The sequence below is a fragment of the Populus euphratica genome, unplaced genomic scaffold (assembly GCF_000495115.2).
Source record: "Populus euphratica unplaced genomic scaffold, PopEup_1.0 scaffold213.1, whole genome shotgun sequence".
Taxonomy (NCBI): domain Eukaryota; kingdom Viridiplantae; phylum Streptophyta; class Magnoliopsida; order Malpighiales; family Salicaceae; genus Populus; species Populus euphratica.
The window spans coordinates 429340-447883 of NW_011499916.1; the positions used below are offsets into that span (position 1 = coordinate 429340).

At 35.5% G+C, this 18544-nt stretch overlaps 3 protein-coding genes and 1 long non-coding RNA gene across 7 annotated transcripts in view; 3 read left to right on the plus strand and 1 right to left on the minus strand.

Annotated features, from left to right (window-relative positions):
* Positions 1-13884, plus strand: part of LOC105134590 (tetratricopeptide repeat (TPR)-containing protein) — a 31184-nt gene extending 17300 nt beyond the window's left edge. For 3 of the 4 annotated variants that reach the window (XM_011039051.1, XM_011039053.1, XM_011039052.1), the window contains exons 2-19: positions 16-276; positions 416-524; positions 964-1071; positions 1633-1814; positions 2778-2973; positions 4029-4286; positions 5057-5203; positions 5985-6066; positions 7795-7908; positions 8007-8173; positions 8642-8754; positions 10084-10195; positions 10313-10381; positions 10593-10719; positions 10852-10966; positions 11570-11760; positions 11874-11986; positions 13266-13884. In XM_011039051.1, coding sequence (XP_011037353.1) covers positions 26-276; positions 416-524; positions 964-1071; positions 1633-1814; positions 2778-2973; positions 4029-4286; positions 5057-5203; positions 5985-6066; positions 7795-7908; positions 8007-8173; positions 8642-8754; positions 10084-10195; positions 10313-10381; positions 10593-10719; positions 10852-10966; positions 11570-11760; positions 11874-11986; positions 13266-13529 — 2718 coding nt within the window. In that variant the 5' untranslated portion in view covers positions 16-25 and the 3' untranslated portion in view covers positions 13530-13884. The remainder of the gene's footprint in view (positions 1-15; positions 277-415; positions 525-963; positions 1072-1632; positions 1815-2777; positions 2974-4028; positions 4287-5056; positions 5204-5984; positions 6067-7794; positions 7909-8006; positions 8174-8641; positions 8755-10083; positions 10196-10312; positions 10382-10592; positions 10720-10851; positions 10967-11569; positions 11761-11873; positions 11987-13265) is intronic. The other variant, XM_011039054.1, reaches the window with a different exon arrangement.
* Positions 13885-16425: 2541 nt separating this feature from the next.
* Positions 16426-17183, plus strand: LOC105134594 (14 kDa proline-rich protein DC2.15-like). The gene has a single exon (XM_011039057.1). The coding sequence runs from the start codon at positions 16544-16546 to the stop codon at positions 16952-16954; it is 411 nt and encodes a 136-aa protein (XP_011037359.1). The 5' UTR covers positions 16426-16543; the 3' UTR covers positions 16955-17183.
* Positions 17184-17246: 63 nt separating this feature from the next.
* LOC105134595 (uncharacterized) lies at positions 17247-18026 on the minus strand. Its single transcript, XM_011039058.1, has 2 exons — positions 17779-18026; positions 17247-17588 (listed from the first exon to the last, which is right to left on the minus strand). The coding sequence occupies exons 1-2, from the start codon at positions 17934-17936 to the stop codon at positions 17357-17359; spliced, it is 390 nt and encodes a 129-aa protein (XP_011037360.1). The 5' UTR covers positions 17937-18026; the 3' UTR covers positions 17247-17356.
* Positions 18027-18184: 158 nt separating this feature from the next.
* Positions 18185-18529, plus strand: LOC105134596 (uncharacterized). The gene is made up of 2 exons (XR_844020.1): positions 18185-18244; positions 18282-18529. It is a non-coding gene; the product is annotated as an uncharacterized LOC105134596 (long non-coding RNA).
* Positions 18530-18544: the final 15 nt, after the last annotated feature.

An 18544-nucleotide genomic window follows, 5' to 3' on the forward strand; every position in this document is an offset into this window, starting at 1 on the left:
TCTTTTTCTTTTTAGGTTTATTGTAATGGAATCGAAAGGAAGTGAAATTGATGAATTTGAAAAGGCATTGGAATCTGCCTTGGATGGAAGTACAGAAGAAGATGAAAACGAAGAAGGAGAATATAGTGATGACGATGAAGAGGAAGAAGAAGATGATGATGGAGAAGAAGAAGAAGAAGAAGAAGAACATGCTTTGGATTCAATGGAACAAAATCAACAATTTGAATATGAAGCTCTTGCCGAGAGAAAACGAAAAACACTTGCTGATGCCAAGGGGTTAGTTACAATAACGATTTGCCTGCTTTACGTCGCATTGTGCTTCTTTTTTCTTTATTAGTTTCTTGAGAACATAGTTTTGGTTGTGCTGTGTTGTGGATGTACTTATAATTTCTAGTTGTTAAAATGATGAGGATAGTGAAGGGTCAGCAAAGAAGGCAAGACAAGAGGACATGACTGGAGCTAGCTTGGCTGAAATAGAGGAGATAATGAATTTTGGTATGAGAAAAAGGAGACGACGACGAATGGTATGGCATTTGTTTCAGGGTTGATTACTATAATTAGTTTTTACCTAGGTGTGAATTGTTTTATGTGGTTGTGTTTGCTGAATTAGAAGCATGTGCACAATTGAATTCATTCTTTAGCTAATATTAGAGAATTACTTTAGGCAAAGTATTCCACATTGTTTTGTTTTGTTTAGTGGTTGGCTAGAGTTAAGTGTTCTGGATGTGCTTTTTTGATAGGAGTATAATCCTAATCAATGTTGCTGCTTGTTAAGGTTTTCTGGTATTGTTCCTATTAAAATCAGCTCGGATGGTTCAAAGTTGCCTGTGGCATTAATTGAATTTGATGTGTGTGGACATCAATCCACTTGGTTTTACTTGTGCTATATTTATGCATTAATAGTGTCTGTTTTCTGTTTATTCTGTGTTTTACGTGTTGTTCTTGTCCTGTACCTTTATGCAGCCCAAGAGAAGAGGCAGGCGGAAGGGATCAAAAAACAAACTTAGCCCTGAAATTACACGGATGTTGGGTGATGCTACTCTTCACTATGCTCATGGTAATTATGAAGAGGTAAAGATGATTTATCAATCTTAACTTCTGTTGCTACAATGCAGTTTTGGTAGGTTAACCTTGAAGTTGCAGTTGGTGGCTCTATGTGCTTGATAGTGGCCATATGAATTACTTAATAAGAGATTTAAATTGGTTGAGAAATGAAAAATTCAGTAGGTCAACCATGACTTTGCAGTCAATCTGTCTATAAGCTCGCCCTTGGCATATATGGATTACTTTCAATAGATTTAAATTGGTTGGGAAATGAAATATTCAGCAGGTCAGTCATGATTTCACTTTCTATCTTTGTATACATTGGTACTTTCATATATAAATTTTTTGTAATAAATTCAAATTGATTGGGAATGTGATATTTAGAAAGTTCTTATTATATGAAATATGTTTGATAATAATAATTGGTGAGAAAAGAAAGGAATCAGTTAGAAGAGGGAAAGATAAATTGAGATTACAAGATCAGGCTTCTGCAGTTGATTTTGTTGCTAGATTCAATTTTTCATAAAAACTCTTATCTTTTTACCTAAAGCTATATGTTTCTACTTTATCAATTCATCTTGGTTTCAGGCTTTAACAGTTTTGAGTGAGGTTGTTAAACGAGCACCACTGGTGGCTGACTCATACCATACACTTGGACTTGTCCATAAAGCCCTTGGAAATACTGAAAAAGCCATGAAATTTTATAGGATTGCTGCATTTCTGAGACCGAAAGATTCATCTTTGTGGAAACTACTTTTTAGCTGGCACGTGTAAGCTCTCTTAAATTTGACATTATCATGTGGTCTTTTGAATTTGGTTGACCAATATCTTTTCTTAATGGTGCTCTGACTGCATTGCGGTAAACTGAATTCGATTGATAGTATATGCTTGATCTAGATCACTGCTCTTAAGTTTTGGAAATTTGCACCTCATTCAGCTTACTTGGAATTCTGAATGGCTGTCTGAGTTTTAGTTTTCAAACTGTACTTGCTGCTACTCGGTAATTTTGCCAGGTTCAAATTTTCAGTTTGCCAGGTTCAAATTTTCAGACTGTACTTGCTGCTCCTCATTAGCTTACCAGGAATTCTGGATGGCTGTGTAGGTTTATTTGAGACTGAACTTGCTGCTAGTTGGTAATTTCACCTGGTTCAAATTTTGATTGGTACACGTAGCTATTGAGATTCCTTATTTGCTGATTTGAACTTGAATTCAAAATAACTTACATTTATGAAAAGAATTTCCTGTAAGAATCTACACTGGATCAAGTCGTCTTTATAAGTGAATTATTTTGTGTCGTTGTTAAGACGGGAAGATGACTTTTCTAATCTGTTTATTCATGTTCAAATGTCATATCCTTGTTATGAAAAAAATAATCAGTTGCTTGCTTGCTTGAATAATTAGCAAAAACTTTTTGTGCAAAAATATTATAATAGAAGCATAAGCTTACAGGATCCATAAAGGCTCAGTTCCTATAGAAGTCAGTGGAGACTATTTATGTTGTATTAAGGTAGTGAACAGCACCAGCCAGGAATCATTTCCCTTTCACTATTTATCCTATTTACTGTTGGTCACAAAATTGCCTGAATATACCTTTACTCAAAACATTCCACAGATAGCATTGAGCAGAGTCTTATAGATTCAATCATTATTTAGAACATCATGGGCATGCTGTAAAGTTAACTAAATTTGGTTTCTCCTCATTATGGTTCTTATGGTTGTTGAATAAATTGCAGAGAACAAGGAGACATAGCTCGAGCATGGAAGTGCCTTTCTAAAGCTATAAGTGCTGATCCTGATGATGTTAGTCTAAGATCCCTTCATGCATTATTTTATGATGAACTTGGAGATCATCAAAGAGCTGCTGAGTCATATGAACAAATTGTTCGAATCTGTCCTGAGGATGTTGAAGCAATAAAGACAGCTGCAAAGGTTTTCTTTCAGCTTTGTTCATAATCCCTTTATTCAATATAATTATGTTTACATGTGCAATTGTAATCCGATTATTCGCTTTGTTTTAATTAGCTATAGCAATGTGGTAGCCCTTGAGCTCTAGTTCTGTGCAATAAGGTCATTAGAGTAGGTAATGAATATTAGCAATCATGAGGAAGAACAAATAGCAGCTAGACTATGTTATTGAAAGATTTTTATAATGCTTACTTCCTAGCTAATTTTGTTTTTCTTGGTGGCCACATTGAAGAGACATAATGGATTCTCATAGAATAACTGTAGAAGGAATTAAGAAGGATGTTTCGGTTTCATTACACCAAATTACCTAGATATGTGTTAATACAAAACCAATCTGAGAGGGTAAAGAAGTTTATCTCATCAGTCGTAATTTGATGTGGTGACCTCGTGAGACTTCACTTATTCAAGTATAGTGAGGTTTTTAAGTAACATTTTTATGTTTTCTTTTATTTTTTTCTTGTCTTTGAAAATTACTTTGGTCTGTTGATAATTAGGTTTCATGCGACCAAATGCAAACCGGTGTGGTTGTGAGAGCAGCTTCTTAATGTAACCTTTTTTTTATGTTTGAGGTTTCATTTGTGATCCTCACCCTTAGTGTAAAATGTTTTCCACAAAAAGACTTGTTTCATAGACCTTCAGTTCACCATGGCACACGACGAAAGTTTTTCTTCACAGAATAATCATTGTAGAGCTGATAACAAATACCCATTGGTGGTGCTCTTCAATTATTTTACCAGAAGCCTTTGTCAGTTACTGTGTTTTCTTGTCATTTGGCTTAGTTTTTACTTGCACAGTATTTTCCTGGATCAGAAATGTTAAATGTACAAATATTTCCATGTAAAAGGAGTGGCTATGGCTGTTTCCTGTTATTATTTCTGTAGCATTCTCTTTTTTTGGTTCCACATTTTTTATTTGTCTATTTTCTTTCCCGTGAAAACTTTTTATGGCCAGCTTAGCTTGTCTCATTATTTTTTGTAGTCGATTTTTAGGAGTTCATTTGTTTCTTTCTTTCTTTTCAGATGTACCTCAATTGTGGTCAGATTAAACGATGTGTAGGCATTTTGCAAGATTATCTCAAGGGTCATCCATCTGAAGCTGATTTAAGTGTAATCGTTTTGCTGGCTGATGTATTCATGGAAATTGATGCACATAATAATGCTCTTCAGCATATTGAGCATGCTCAGATGATCTACTATTCAGGAAAAGAACTGCCTTTGGAATTAATTATTAAAGCAGGAATCTGCCATGTTTTCCTGGGAAATATTGAGAAGGCAGAGGTTTGTTGCTTTAGAATATCAAATGTTGAATTCTATCATTACAATCCCAAACCCTTATAATCCATAATCCTCCAACTTTATCACTTCTCAAAGCATCTGATGGCAGATAACGGGATTGTGTCTTATGTCAATCAGTTTGCTAATTTTTACTTTTTAATAAATTGTTTCTTTTTAACTTGCCATTGCATTTATCTGGCTAGGCTAAAAAATGGAAACCTAATAAAATCTTCATGCTTTTTGGAATCTAAAATAACAAAAATCTCTATAACTTGGAAGATTTAGGGTCCATTTGTTTGGCATAATACTTGCTCAAGTTCCTAGAGGATACTGAATTTAAATGCAGTTTACTTGATGAAATTTTCTTGTTAAATCTTGATCAGTCTCTTGTGCTAATTTTCTGAAGTTCTGATTTCATTTTTTTTTTTGGTATGTTATTTAAGAAATAGCTGCAAAATACAATTTTAGGAATTTGACAATTGAAGCCATTCAGGTATCTGGGGTTACTTATTTCGATCCTGCTAGAAAGATATAGATGCTTTGGAGGCCTTGATAACTTGTTCTAGCTCTACCACAGAAACTATTTTATTTGGTCAAGTATTTATATATCTGTAGTGTGAAAGACATTTTTACAATCTCTTTCTTTCATACCACATTTTTAATCTTGTCAACCCTAATACAACCATTTTAATCCAGTTGGGTGCGATTGTAGTTTTAAGGGTTTGGAGCATATGTATTCTTCTTGCTACTGATTCCTTTTTCTTGATTTTTAGATTCACTTTAGCGCACTACAACAGGAGAATTTCTCCATTCATCCTGAATTCATTACTAAAGTTGCTGATGCATTTATGAGTACTGAGTGTTTTCACTCTGCGTTGAAGTATTATCATATGCTGGAGTTGAATGTTGGAGCTGACAATGTAAGGGGAACTTTTAAAATTCCTCTATATTTGATTTGCATAGAAAAAGGGTGCATTGCTTTCATTTTAATTTAGTTTTATAGACACTTGTAATCATGTTAAGCACAGCATATGCTTGCGATGATCTTGGTATCATTTTAAGCACAACATACATTTGTGATGATCTTGATTAAGAGAGCTTGTTTTGTAACCAAGTGAATGCTCTCGTGATCACATTTAAACAGAAGACATAAATGAACTAGTAAATATATTTGCCCTGCCTTTTATACTTTAAATGCTATTTGTACTGTAAAAGTGTGAACCGTTCAATTACCTGTTTAGAGCCAATCTGATAATAGAACAACCTGCCAGCTTCTTTATGTTATTCATGCAAACTGATAGGAAGTTAACCAAGTTTCTGTCAGAGATACAATTTTGGAAAAAAAAAAAAAAAAACAGGAATAAAAGACAGAACTCCTCTCTACACGGCTACTCCAATTAGTCATTCTTGTCTTTGTTTGGTCTCATATGTAGTGGAATGCTTATTCCCATCCACAAAATGCTCTGCATGGCTATATTACTGAAAAATTTATGCAAGAATGATGAACTGGCTTCTCTCCTGTTCTCCTCACACTTCTGGTGGTTGTTTTGATACAGCTTTCAACATTTTTTAATTACTGAGCCAAATGATTGAGAAATAACAAAAGCATCTTTGAACATGCACATGCACACACACATTGTATGCAGATTTAATTTTTGATTCGCACTCATGTTGATCTTTATATTGCATTTTCTTCTATAGGAGGGTGAAATCCATGTGAAAATTGCTCAATGTTACTTATCCTTGAATGATCGTGCAAAAGCAATTATGTTTTTCTACAAAGGTAACGTCATCTCACAAGAAATACAGATTTTATTTTTGTTGGAATAGTATTTCACCATACGTTTTCTATCTCACTCCGCTTTCTTTTTTTCTTTTTTTTTCCCCAAAGAGAGTTTTCTGTGGTTGATACAGCTTTGGTGTTTCAGTATGCTGTTTCTCTTGTGCTTCAACTAGGACTTTTCATGTTGAACTAGGTTGTGTGAACTGATTCATGATGATCTGAATCCATATTTCAAGACCCCCACTTGATTTTTATTGTTATGTTATTTTGTTTATTTGGTATTTATATGTGTACAAGGGGAAGAGGTTTTCCTTTCTTGTCATCCAGTGTCCAAGTTCTCTGTGAATTATAAATCTACCATGTAAGTAAATGTATAAACGAAGTTTGAAAGGACAAGATTCACTTGCTAGAATGACTGAATTAATTGGCAGGATCAGCTGGTGTAGAAAGAGGGGATATCATGTTCCTTGGAATTGTTTGTTCAAAAAATCCTCATATCAGATTGATGAGCCTTATTAAATGATTCACAGTTTAAGTATTACTTTAACTTCGAAGGAACAACCTATAAAGAATTTTTATTTTTATCTTGGAACAAACTGTAGGAAATTTAGTCATGCTTCCTAGAAGATTCAAAGGCCCTGAAAATGCTATGAGGTGTCCAAATGGTTGAAGTAATATGTAGGAAGATGTTGTAAATGCAGCCCTTAATAATAGGATGATGATTTATTTGATATAATTTATGACTGGTTACGGGGGCCATGTTTTGTTTTTGTTGGTCCAGTCTATTTCTCCTCCCTTGTGCACTCATTCCATGAACATTCTGAACTTAATTGTTTGTCAAACATTTTTATCTCTAAACCTGAGCAGGGTCAAAAAGAATGTGATAGATATGTTTATGCTCAGTTCATATTGAGGGATAACATGAGAGTTGTTAATGCTATGGAATTATGTCATCTTTGTGGTGTCTTGGTGCCTGTGTACAGTGGAAAAATTCAAGAAATTTCTAAAAACAATATCCATTGATGCATTTGTTGTGGGATAGAGTCATTGTCTGGGCTTTTTCATTGCATTCCTTGTCAGAGGCTTTTAGTTCTTTATCCAAAATTTAGATCAATCAGAGTACACCTAAATTTTGATGTCAGTCAGAAATGGTTTTGTAGTTTTTGGTTCTCTCATTCAGACAATGTCTTGTTCTGCTTCCTACAATTTCTTTTGACTTTTAACCTTGTCAATAAATTTTCTGTCAAAATAATAAGAGTTGAGCAAATAGAAAGTAAGCTAAATGCATTATTAAGGAAATGAAGGCTATATGATTTGAGGATGAACAAGAGTTATGGTAATCGGAAAGATTTTTCCTTGTGCAACATAGGTATGTGAATGCACGTGCTAAAGAGTGAGTTGATTTATTGATGATAGGGATGAGATATGTTGAAGGTGCACTAGCAATATCATTGGTTGAAGTTAAATGGCTTGAACCATGCAACAAAAATGGCCTCTGGACTAGGAGGAATGTTAGTTGATATGAGTTTTGGGTCAAGGATTTTGTGCGGATGTTCAATTGGAAGAATTGTTTCCAAACCTTTTGTGATAGCACAGTTTGATGCATTCTTTGGTAGTGGAATTTGCATAATAATATGGATTCAGATATTTGGCCTTTCATTATTTCTCTTTTAAGCTGCACTCTTGGCAGTTAAGCAAGTTTTTTGGCTGATCAATTTCACTCTTCAGCTTTGCCCATGCTCAAAGATAGCATTGATGCCCGAGTGGCTTTGGCGTCGCTTCTCCTTGAAGATGCTAAAGAAGATGAGGCTATTTCTTTGCTTTCTCCTCCCAAAGATTTGGGTAACATTGTTTTGATACATTTTACTCTTTACTTCAAAATAGTTCACTTTTGGGAAAGCACTAATTATCCTTCTTTATCTAATGTTTTATATATGCAGATTCTCTCGATTCTAATTCCTACATGCAAAACCCATGGTGGCTTGATGGGAAAATAAAACTAAAGCTTTGCCACATATATAAAGCCAAAGGGATGCTTGAAGACTTTGTTAATACAATATCACCCTTGGTCCGTGAGTCACTCTATGTAAAAAGCCTTCGTCCAAAGGTAATTTTAATGCCATACAATATAAGAAACCTGTAACATTAACTCTGTCCCTCTGACTCCTTCCTTCTAGATGTCTACAAGCCTTCACAGAAGGTCTAATCTATCCGATCTTGGTCTTGATTCACCATCTGCACTCAGATGTTTAAACATATTTTTAATATTTTCTTATCAGTGACAGGGCTGTGGAAGTTTTTTTATCACTATTTTATGCAATACGTGCACTTCCTTGAGAACCTGATTTCATAACTCCTCAAATGTATTTACAACCAGCAAGCCAATGCATTTTAGCATTGGAAGTTAGAATCATTGTCTGCATTTATGGGTTCATTAATGGTCTGCACTGGGCTAAAGTAACTGAGAACACATGCAGCTGTACTCATTGAATATGTCCATGTTTAATTTTTGTTCTGGTTTTTAGACACCATTTTCTCTGCAAGTGTGGACTGATTGATTCTTGTCTAACATTAGGTGAAGAAAAGGCTGACAATAAGTGTTCTGCGTGAAAGAATCAGTATTCTGAATGTTCAGGAAAATGACGATATTTTTGGAGAAGTGAGACCACTGGCATCTAAATCAGATCTGTGAGTTTTGATTTTGCTATGCACACCCAACCCCCCAAACCAAAAAAAAAAATAAAACGAAACTTTCAGCGCATAGTTTGGGTTTCTGTACCACTAATCTTTGTTCAAGTTCGTCATCTTGGCATCCATATTTAGTAGTGTACCTTTTTTATTTGTTTTTGAAAGAGTTGTCTCAACATGAGAGCAAATTTTTCTCTACAGAAGACATGTTTGGAGGCAGCAAGAATATAGTAATTTATCTCCTAGAAGTGACTCATGATGATAAGGGTGTTTTCACAGTATATCCAAAGGATTCAGAAGCCTGAACTTGCTCAAACATTGTTTAGTGGAACAGTTTATATATATATATATATATATAAGGTTGCTTAATTGATCGAATAGGTTGGGGAGAATTATGCTATACATAGAAGTGGTGTTGGTCTGAGTTGATGCCTTTTTTATGCTTTAAAGTTGCTAGAATGGTGAACGCACCTTTTTGTTTTTCTTGGTGTCTGTAACAATGTTTGAAGTTCAGTGAACAGTGAATGTTAAACAGAAGTAAGTGATGGTTCCGTGGTGTTCAAATCATTCTAGAATGGTCAGATTGCTGTTTTGTTGTAAGGCATTGCTTTGCCTTTGGATTTTATTTATTTTTGGGCCTGTTTGGACTGCTACTATATCATCCTCAGAGTTGTCTTTTTATCATGTGCCATTTCTGACAAAGCATGTGGTACTCATAGGTAGATAATGATTACGAATTAATGTTGAAGTCTAGATGGCAACTACCATAATTCAAATGCATGCACTAGGTTTCATAGCTGGTTTCTCCATTTCCAATAGGTTTATTGTAGGCACTGGTGAGGTTTAGTGAGGGTGGACAGTACAAGGTGAAGCACATAAATAAGAAACAACATTAGTAAAATCACAAATCAAGATTACATGAAAATCAAAGCAAAAGGTTTGGATCTTGGTGAAAGAGTAGAAACAAAATCTTTCAAATTTAGAAGATAGTGGATGCTGGTAAACGTATTGTTTTTTCATGCATGGGGACATTGATGGGTCTGTGAGATAAATAGGCAGACAATTAAGAAAAAGACCTGTTCAATTGGTTAGATTATCTTAGCTTGGGCTTAGGCCAAATGAGGTTAACCCTCAGAAGTTAAAGTACGGAAATTTATTGTTTACTTTCAGATTCTTATTGCTATTTTTAATTTTATACAGCATTTCAGCGTTGTTTATTTAATACTTGGACCATAAATAGGGATGGTTGTGTTTGTATTTGCTTTTTCCTTCTTATCATGCTGATGGGAGCAGCTAATTAACCATTCACTGATGGATGCCTGGAACTAGATTGAGAGCTTGCAGAGCAAGAAAGTTGCTTCAAAAGAAGGAAGAACAGAAAGCAGCTGATAAAGCTGCTGGTATTGATTTGCCTAGTGACTATTCAGATGATGAATCTCTGGTAAAGTGCAACTGATTTTTGTATGACTTGCCCAAGCTTAGTTATTCAATTTACCAGCAAGTACTTGTCACTTGGGCCGGATGAGCTGATATATAATTCTCTTTTTGGTGGTTACAGCTAGAAAACAGAGTTTCTCCTCTGCATGATTTTTTAAAGGACGAAGCACATCATGATCTTATTATAGATGTCTGTATTTTTTTTCCTTTATTTTTATTCATCTATTCCTTATTTTTTTATTTTGATTGATTGATTTATTTGTTTGCTTGAAACTTATTGAATTTGCACTTGCAGTTTGTTATAGAAACATTGTTAAGGAATTCCACTCATGCTGAATAAAGTCACCTGTGGATATTCTTTTACTTTCTGATAGTTAGCTCTCTCTTGGTTTGGTACATAGGTGTGCAAGGCATTGCAATCGTTGCAAAGATATTCTGAAGCTCTGGAGATTATAAATCTCACCCTGAGATTGGTGTCTGATAAACTGCCTGGTGATAGGGAGGAGCAACTTCAGTCTCTTTTAGCTCGTAAGTCTCAGCCCTAGAAAGACGTACCCCCCCACACTGAAAACCATTCAAGTCTGCTTTTCCATCAAAAAATAAAATTCTGCAGGCTTTTGGGGTTTAACTGAAGCTGAGTATTTGTTTTTGTTTTCTCAGAAATATCTTTTAACGCCACGGATCCTAAACATGGTTTTGATTATGTAAGATCTGCTATTCAGAAACAGCCGCACAGCATTGCTGCCTGGAACTGTTATTACAAAATAACCTCAAGGTGATTATTATGTTATATCTTAATGTTAATTTCCTCCATTGTGTTTACTATTTTCTTATTTCATATGGAACATGAAGCAGGATGCTGGAAAATTTGTGGAATCTGGTATAATAAAGTGGTGATGTACAAATAGATGAACTTATTCTTGATTATCTTCACAAATTGCTCTCAAATTCTCACAATACTAGAAAGTTCTTGATTATATAATTTTAGTCCTCACAATATTAGAAAGTTCTTGATTATATAATTTTAGTCTATCAAATCACACACGCAATTTTTAATATATGTAGATTGAAACATATGTCTTGAATCTCCCTAAGCTTGTGCTTACCAGTGCCTCTCTGGCATACTATCTGTGTACTTTGACTGATGTTTACTTATCATCTCACTTGCCAAACAAAAGGAAAAGGTTTGTGTCAGTTTCATTCCTTTTGTTTTCCTTCTCTTTGCTCGTGGACGTAGGACTTTGTGACCTTAATGTTCACATGGTATTTCACAGCCTTAAAACAATAAACCCCAAGCTGGAGTTTGTTCATTTATACGACCACTTGCATTTTTGTTTACATCTTGTTGTTCATTTATGGATTTCTTATGATATCATAGATTGGGAAAGAGCCACTCAAAGCATGCCAAATTTCTACGTTACATGCGAAACAAACATAAAAGGTGTGTTCCACCTATAGTCATTTCTGCTCATCAGTTTACCATGCTCAGCCATCATCAAGATGCTGCAAGAGAATACCTAGAAGCTTATAAACTGATGCCAGAATGTCCTCTAATTAATCTGTGTGCGGGTAAGGCTTTCTTCTATTTTTGTTTGACAATTTGTTTATACTTGCAGTACTCTTAGATTATACAGTGATAGATGATATGTTTATTTTCAATTTATTTTGTTTTCCATCTTCAGGAACTGCCTTGATCAACTTGACCCTTGGATTTAGACTCCAAAATAAGCACCAGTGTCTTGCACAAGGCTTGGCATTCCTCTATAATAATTTACAGCTAACAGAGAACAGCCAGGTATGGTTCATTGTCGTATGTACTTGATTTTAGTTACTTTATGTCATTGTTGCTTCTTGTGGGTCAGACATTTTTAATACCTGCTTGAGATTGACTAAAATTTCTTCATGTCTTGATAAAAAAATAAAATAAAATTGGTGTTGTAGAATCCGTTGGTGGAAAGGAGGTCAAAGAATGTAAATGAAGTTTCTGACACATCTTTATACCAATTCTTATTATTAAAACATCTATATTGCTGTAGATAGGGGAAGGAAAACAGAACTGGACCTAACACAACAATTAGCCTTTTACATGCACCCACATGATCTTGTATGCGCAATAAATTGGTGTTCCTTTAATATGATCTTGCTTGATTATTAATATGTCCATGCAATTAATCTTAATCCATTAAGTCAAATAATGGTTGATTCTTCAAACCTGCTGAAAGTGGGTTAGTTTCCAATTAAAATCATTGACAACCAAATTGCAAAAGCTTTAGTCGTGATCTTGAAGCTATTTCTAATTGACCTAATGCAACAGTTGGATTCCTGGCATCAGTTTCAATGTTTGTTGGCCATTGATTCAATTATGTATTTGTTGCTTGTTATTTCTGTTTTTCATCACAACTTAATTTTAGCCCCTAATTCCATTACTTTTCCTACTTGCCCACAGCTGAGTTACCATAGAGCTTCCATTACTTTATACATATACAATCTGCTACTATCTTCTAGATTTTGTTGGGCTCTATTACCTTGCATGAATTTCAGTGATCTTTTGATTATGTATCAAAAATTAATAACGTTTGTTGGTACATGAATATCACACATGCCCTTGTGTTTTGGGTGGTTAGGGGGATTTTATAGAACTGAATGGTTACCACAACTTTTTTTTCTCTCCCTAATAAAGCTACCTTTTAGATCGTGGGCATTTCCACGTTGACCCCTAACATTAGATTCAGTCAGTAGAACATGCATCGTCCTTCAACTGTCAGGCTGCTGAGAGAGTTGCTAAACTGCGTCAAGGTGGTCTTTTCATCTACTTTTTTTGACTTTCACCTTGAATGAACTTTTTCTGCTGCAGCCATTATTCTGTTGAAGTTGCTGTATTTTCTTGTGGCGCTTGAATACTAGCATCTCTGGCCTTTGTTGTGGCGCTTGAATACTAGCATCTCTGGCTGCTAATCACTTGTATGCACAAATGCTTGGATTATTGAAAGCAAGATATGATCAATCTAGTTTCCACTTTCATGGATTTTTGTTTGTAAAATGGTGTGCAAAATTAATATATCTGCACCTTGCAGGAGGCATTGTATAATATCGCCCGTGCCTATCATCATGTTGGACTAGTGTCTCTAGCAGCTTCATATTATGAAAAGGTGCTTGCAGCTTGCGAGAAGGATTACCCCATTCCGAAACTTCTGAATGAGAATTCAGAAATGGAAAATATGAAACCAGGTTACTGTGACCTGCGTAGAGAAGCAGCTTATAATTTGCATTTAATATACAAAAACAGCGGAGCATTTGATCTTGCTAGGCAGGTCTTGAAAAATCACTGCACTTTCTGACTAAGCATCCTCGACACTGACATCAACTGGTTTGCAAGAATTGCGGGTCATCTCTTTTGCAACATATAGCTCTCTAAACCGAACATCAGATTAGTAAAGTTATGTGGAGATGATTAGATTGCTTAGGTGAATTTATTATTTAACTTCTTCCAACTTTTATTTTATTTTATTTTGTACTTTTCTCTGTCATGGAGTTTCTTTGGGGTGCCATTTTCAATGTTCTTTACTGTACCTACCCAGAGAAGAGGATTTGTCGACAGAAACTTTACTACCATTTAGCTTCGAGCTATCAGTGCATGTGGCAATATGCTAGATGACAAACGATTCTAAAATAATATGGTTTTAATTTTATTTTTTTAAAATAAAACTTACATTATCTTGTATTAATTCAAGTAAACTTTCATCTAAGTTTTGAGTTGGGATATTAATTAAACAGGATTTAATAATTTTGGTTTGATGAAATCCAGCAACCCTTTACTTAAAATGATCAAATTTGTTCCTAGCCACTGAGAACTTGTAAAAAAAGAAAGAAAGAAATCTGTCGGTAAAAAAACCACTGAGAACTTGAAAAAAAAGAAAGAAAGAAAGAAATCTGTCGGTAAAAAAGCAAATCAAATTATAAAGAAACACAATACAACATGATCGTTATCTCAAATAAATTAATTGCCAAAAAAAACGAAAAAAAAAAAACATGCTGGCAGAATTCTTGATTATTGTTTACAAATCCAAATGTCAACAAAACACTTGCACGTAAATAAAACATCTTGTCCCACATGAATTCTTGATTATTGCTTTTATTTACCTTGGATTCAAGACTAATATCAACAAATATTTTAAACATTTTCCTTGATATTAATAAATTATTGAACCTTATTATTTTTATTTTATTTTATAAAAATTATATATGAAATAATATAAATTTATACAAGTTTCTAGTTTAATGAATTTTTGAGAAAATATATTAATAAATAATATAAAATTAATCTTAAAAAATTAATCTTTTAAATTAAAATAATTTTCTGACATTCCATGCTGGCAGCCAATGCACCTGACAAAGAAGGCACAGGTTGTATCACGAGAGTAAACAAAAGAAATCTCTCCGTTTTCTTGAGTTTTTGTGCTTTTCTTACAAGTTGAAAATAAACTAAAACATGAAGGCCATTGAGAACAATGACACCTGTTGCTCAGTTTATCTATACATACGATGTGAGAAACTGAAAATTAGCACAGAGGGTAACCATCTCCTTGATTTATAATATTATTCAAGCCATAACAAGAGAACTGCTTGATGTACTTATTGTCACATATTATCAAACCACTATGAAGTTTTAGGAGAAAATCATATATCAGACAGTGACAGTCGCGTGTAATTTGTCCAGTTCATCGTAGAACATTGGGTTTATGGCTATAGGGGAGAAAGGATCCTCCAAAACACCAGTTCTGCTAGATTAACAAAAAACATCTTCAAGGGAATTCTTATGAAGATTTCATGCATGGCCCCTCTAATCCCACAAGGACCGTTGGAGGTGTTACTTGATTCTGTTTGGATTGGGGATCTTGGGATTTTTGGAACTAAACCAGACATTTTTAAGTTCTTAGAAACTGAACATTTAAGCAGAACAACGTGTCCATCGAGACCGCCATGCTAAGCTCCCATTCACATGGAGAATCATTTCTGATTATGGATTCTGTAAACAGGAGAATAAGGTGACTCCATCTTTACCAGGCCTAACGCGCAGGTCTTTAGCTTCAACAGTCACAAAGTCTGGATTAGCTACAGCCATAGGAATTTGTTTAGCAGCACAGCGCTCATATACTCTCTCAAGCTCCTCAAGAGCATAGGACAAGGAGCACCAGGGGAGGAATGGAAATAAAAAAAAGGAGTATTGATTATGAGTTTGACTATGACCATCTAAGGTCTTACGAGTCTTGCATAATCAAAGATTATCAACTGTAGGTCTCCTGATTAGCCCCAAAGACTCGTTCATGGCCCTTGACACGGCCACTTAGCACAACCGGTGCAAATGAAGTGGTCATTAGGTTATCTACTGATCAAAGATGGTTCAGGTTGAACAGAAATCCATTCCAAAATTCTGTTCAGAACCAAGGTAAAGAAAAATTACCATCAAGTAATACACAAAAAGCATAAAAATCCACATGGGAATCTCTTTGGCTGGTTAGATACTTCCCCTCTTGATCTGATGAGCAGCACATGCCAAGTGCACTGCGGATTTGTAATGTTATGTGTTCATTCATTGCTGTTTTTTTTTTTTTTGTCTCGAAACAGCAATCAAACACTTCCTTGATCTCCGATCACGGAGCACGAAACTGGACGTGAGAAGACATACCACCTGACCATGAAATCAAGAGAGGAAAACTAGCAGTAACTAATTTTTCAGATTAGATTTATTGGATAGGGAAGCCAGACATTTTCCTGCTGGTTTTTGGCAAATGTGAATTATTTGCAGGGAAGTGAGTTAATCAAAACCCAGCCTTGGTTAAGTACAAACTTGAAGCTTACTGCTATGTTTCTGATTTTTACAGCACAAGAGAACGAAGATCCTTAATTATCAATGAATGAAAAAACAAAAAATAAACAATAAAAAACTAAAACTGTGCGTGTAAGACATTCAACTTGCGTTCTCAGATCCAAATATTCATATGCAAAATCGATGAAATATGATACAGAATGATTTCCTTTGATTACCCCCACATGGAAACTCGAACTTCGAAAATTATTAGAGAAAGAAATTTTATTGCATGTGTAGGACAACTAATCAATACTGAAAAGATAGAGCAAAGATCCTTATCTTCCACCCTGCAAAGCTAGGTCATGCAAAATTATTGGTTCCAATTATCTTTTCTGCATGATTCATGCTAAGGATTTTTAAAAGCCAAGTTGTTTTTAATCTCCTCCTATAAATTGCTCACCCCACTTCTCTACTTCCCACCACCACCATTCAAATTCTCTAGCTCTTGAGCCATCAGTATAGCTTGCATTTTAGAGCTCAGACATGGCTTCAAGAGCACTAGCCTCCACTGCCCTTTTCCTCTCCCTCAACATTCTGCTCTTCACTTTGGTGAGTTCTAGTGATTGCCAAGGAAAGCCTGAAGGCCCTAAACATCAGCCATCACCATCAACAACACCAAAGTCAAAGAGCACTTGCCCTAGAGATACCTTAAAGTTGCAAGCATGTGCGAATGTGCTGAACTTGGCGAAAGTTCTAATCGGTGAAAAAGAGAAGGCCACTTGCTGCAGCCTCATTGATGGCCTTGTTGATCTGGAAGCTGCTGTATGCCTTTGCACTAGAGTCAGAGCTGATCTCTTGGGCCTCATCAAATTGGACATTCCTGTTGCTGTGGAGATCTTGCTCAATGAATGCAATAGGAAGGTTGCTGAAAAATTCAAGTGTCCATCCTACTAAATTTCCTTCAGTTTAATGAGTCCCTTTTGTTATTTTTCTTTTCACGTCGTCTCTACCTCGTGCTTTTTGTGGACCTTAGCTAGTATGTTTACTAGCCATGCCATAAACATTGCTACATCAATAATTTGTTTCTGTTATTTTCGTTTTGATGGGAAGAGGAAAGACTCTTTGCCTTTCCCCCTCTAATCATCTGTTTCTGTTATGCTAAGAAATTTGCCTCTTTCGTTTTTCTTCTCGTCTTTCAGTTTTCTTATAGAGCTATATACTACATACAATAATTCATGGTGTCCTTTCAACTCAAACATGCTAAATAGTATTATTTAGAATTCACATTTTCCCCTCGACTCGGAAAATTTTGTAGAGGAATGCTAAACAATTACAAAAGTGGGCAATTTTATATTGCTATTCAGATGGTTCGTTTACTGTCTTTCCTTTCTCTCTTAATCTGGCCACCTCTTCTTTCATAGCTTCTTTCCTCTTCTTGCTAGCTAGTACTTTTGCTTGCAAACCGCTTATACTAGGGTCCTTTTTCTCCCCTGGTGGTGGAGGTGGTGGCCTTTTGGCTGCTGCATTTGCATTCCAGCCACCGATGTTCAAACCCGTCAGAGCAACAGCCAAGCCCAATGCTATTGTCCTGCATCATGAAGGCAGGAACCCCCATCACATTTGGCTAAACGTATTAGCAAACTCATGTCTTGAGTATTCAGTTGCAGTTGCATGTAATTTGGAAGTCATTACACCAGATTCATCATAACTCGTGGTATATAGAAAACATAGATTCATCAACATTATACCATGGCCTATTTCAAAAGAAAGATACCCACCTGCGATGGACAAGTTTGTTATCTGAAAATGGCTTGGAATCTCCATGGCAAGCCCTCACTCTTTGAAACCTTGGAGATGGAACAGGTGATGTCTTCTTAGATTTGGCTACAGTAGGTCTTGCTGTGGTAGCTGGTGTTATGTAAAGTGAATGAGCCATGACTCTATCTCAGGGGATTGTCTGAATAGAAAAAGGAAAATTGGACAGACAAATTTATCAGGTCAATCGTTACATGGCGTGAAACTATTGGTGGATAGTATTTTGAGCTCTAGTTGTATTGGGAAATGTATATCCATTGGATGATACTAGATAAGCTTCATTGCTGTGCTTTACGTGGACCCATTTTGTTGCTGTTTTTATAGCTTTGATGATATCCAGCTGTATAGCTCTGGCTTGTGGCCATCTGAATCCTGCTGTATAGCTCTGGCTTGTGGCCATCTGATAATTAAAACAACAAAATAAAGAGGGCTTAAAATTGGCATCTAATTAAAACAAAATAAAGAGGGCTTAAAATTGGCATCACAGTATATTTTCCTGCAGTTGGGGGTCAATTTCTAAGAGCGAAATGAGATCGGGATTCCACAAGACATTAGTTACGATACTTCGAAACCCTTGACGACTCACCCTCTATTCCTAGGTAGAATTCGCCGATGCCCTAAAGTAACATCAGTCTCAGAAAAAATTTTGCTCTGCTGAACACTTGTTCAACGATTTTAAAAGCTTTAGGCATTTGATTCTCATTGAGCACCAGTATTTCACATTAGCCA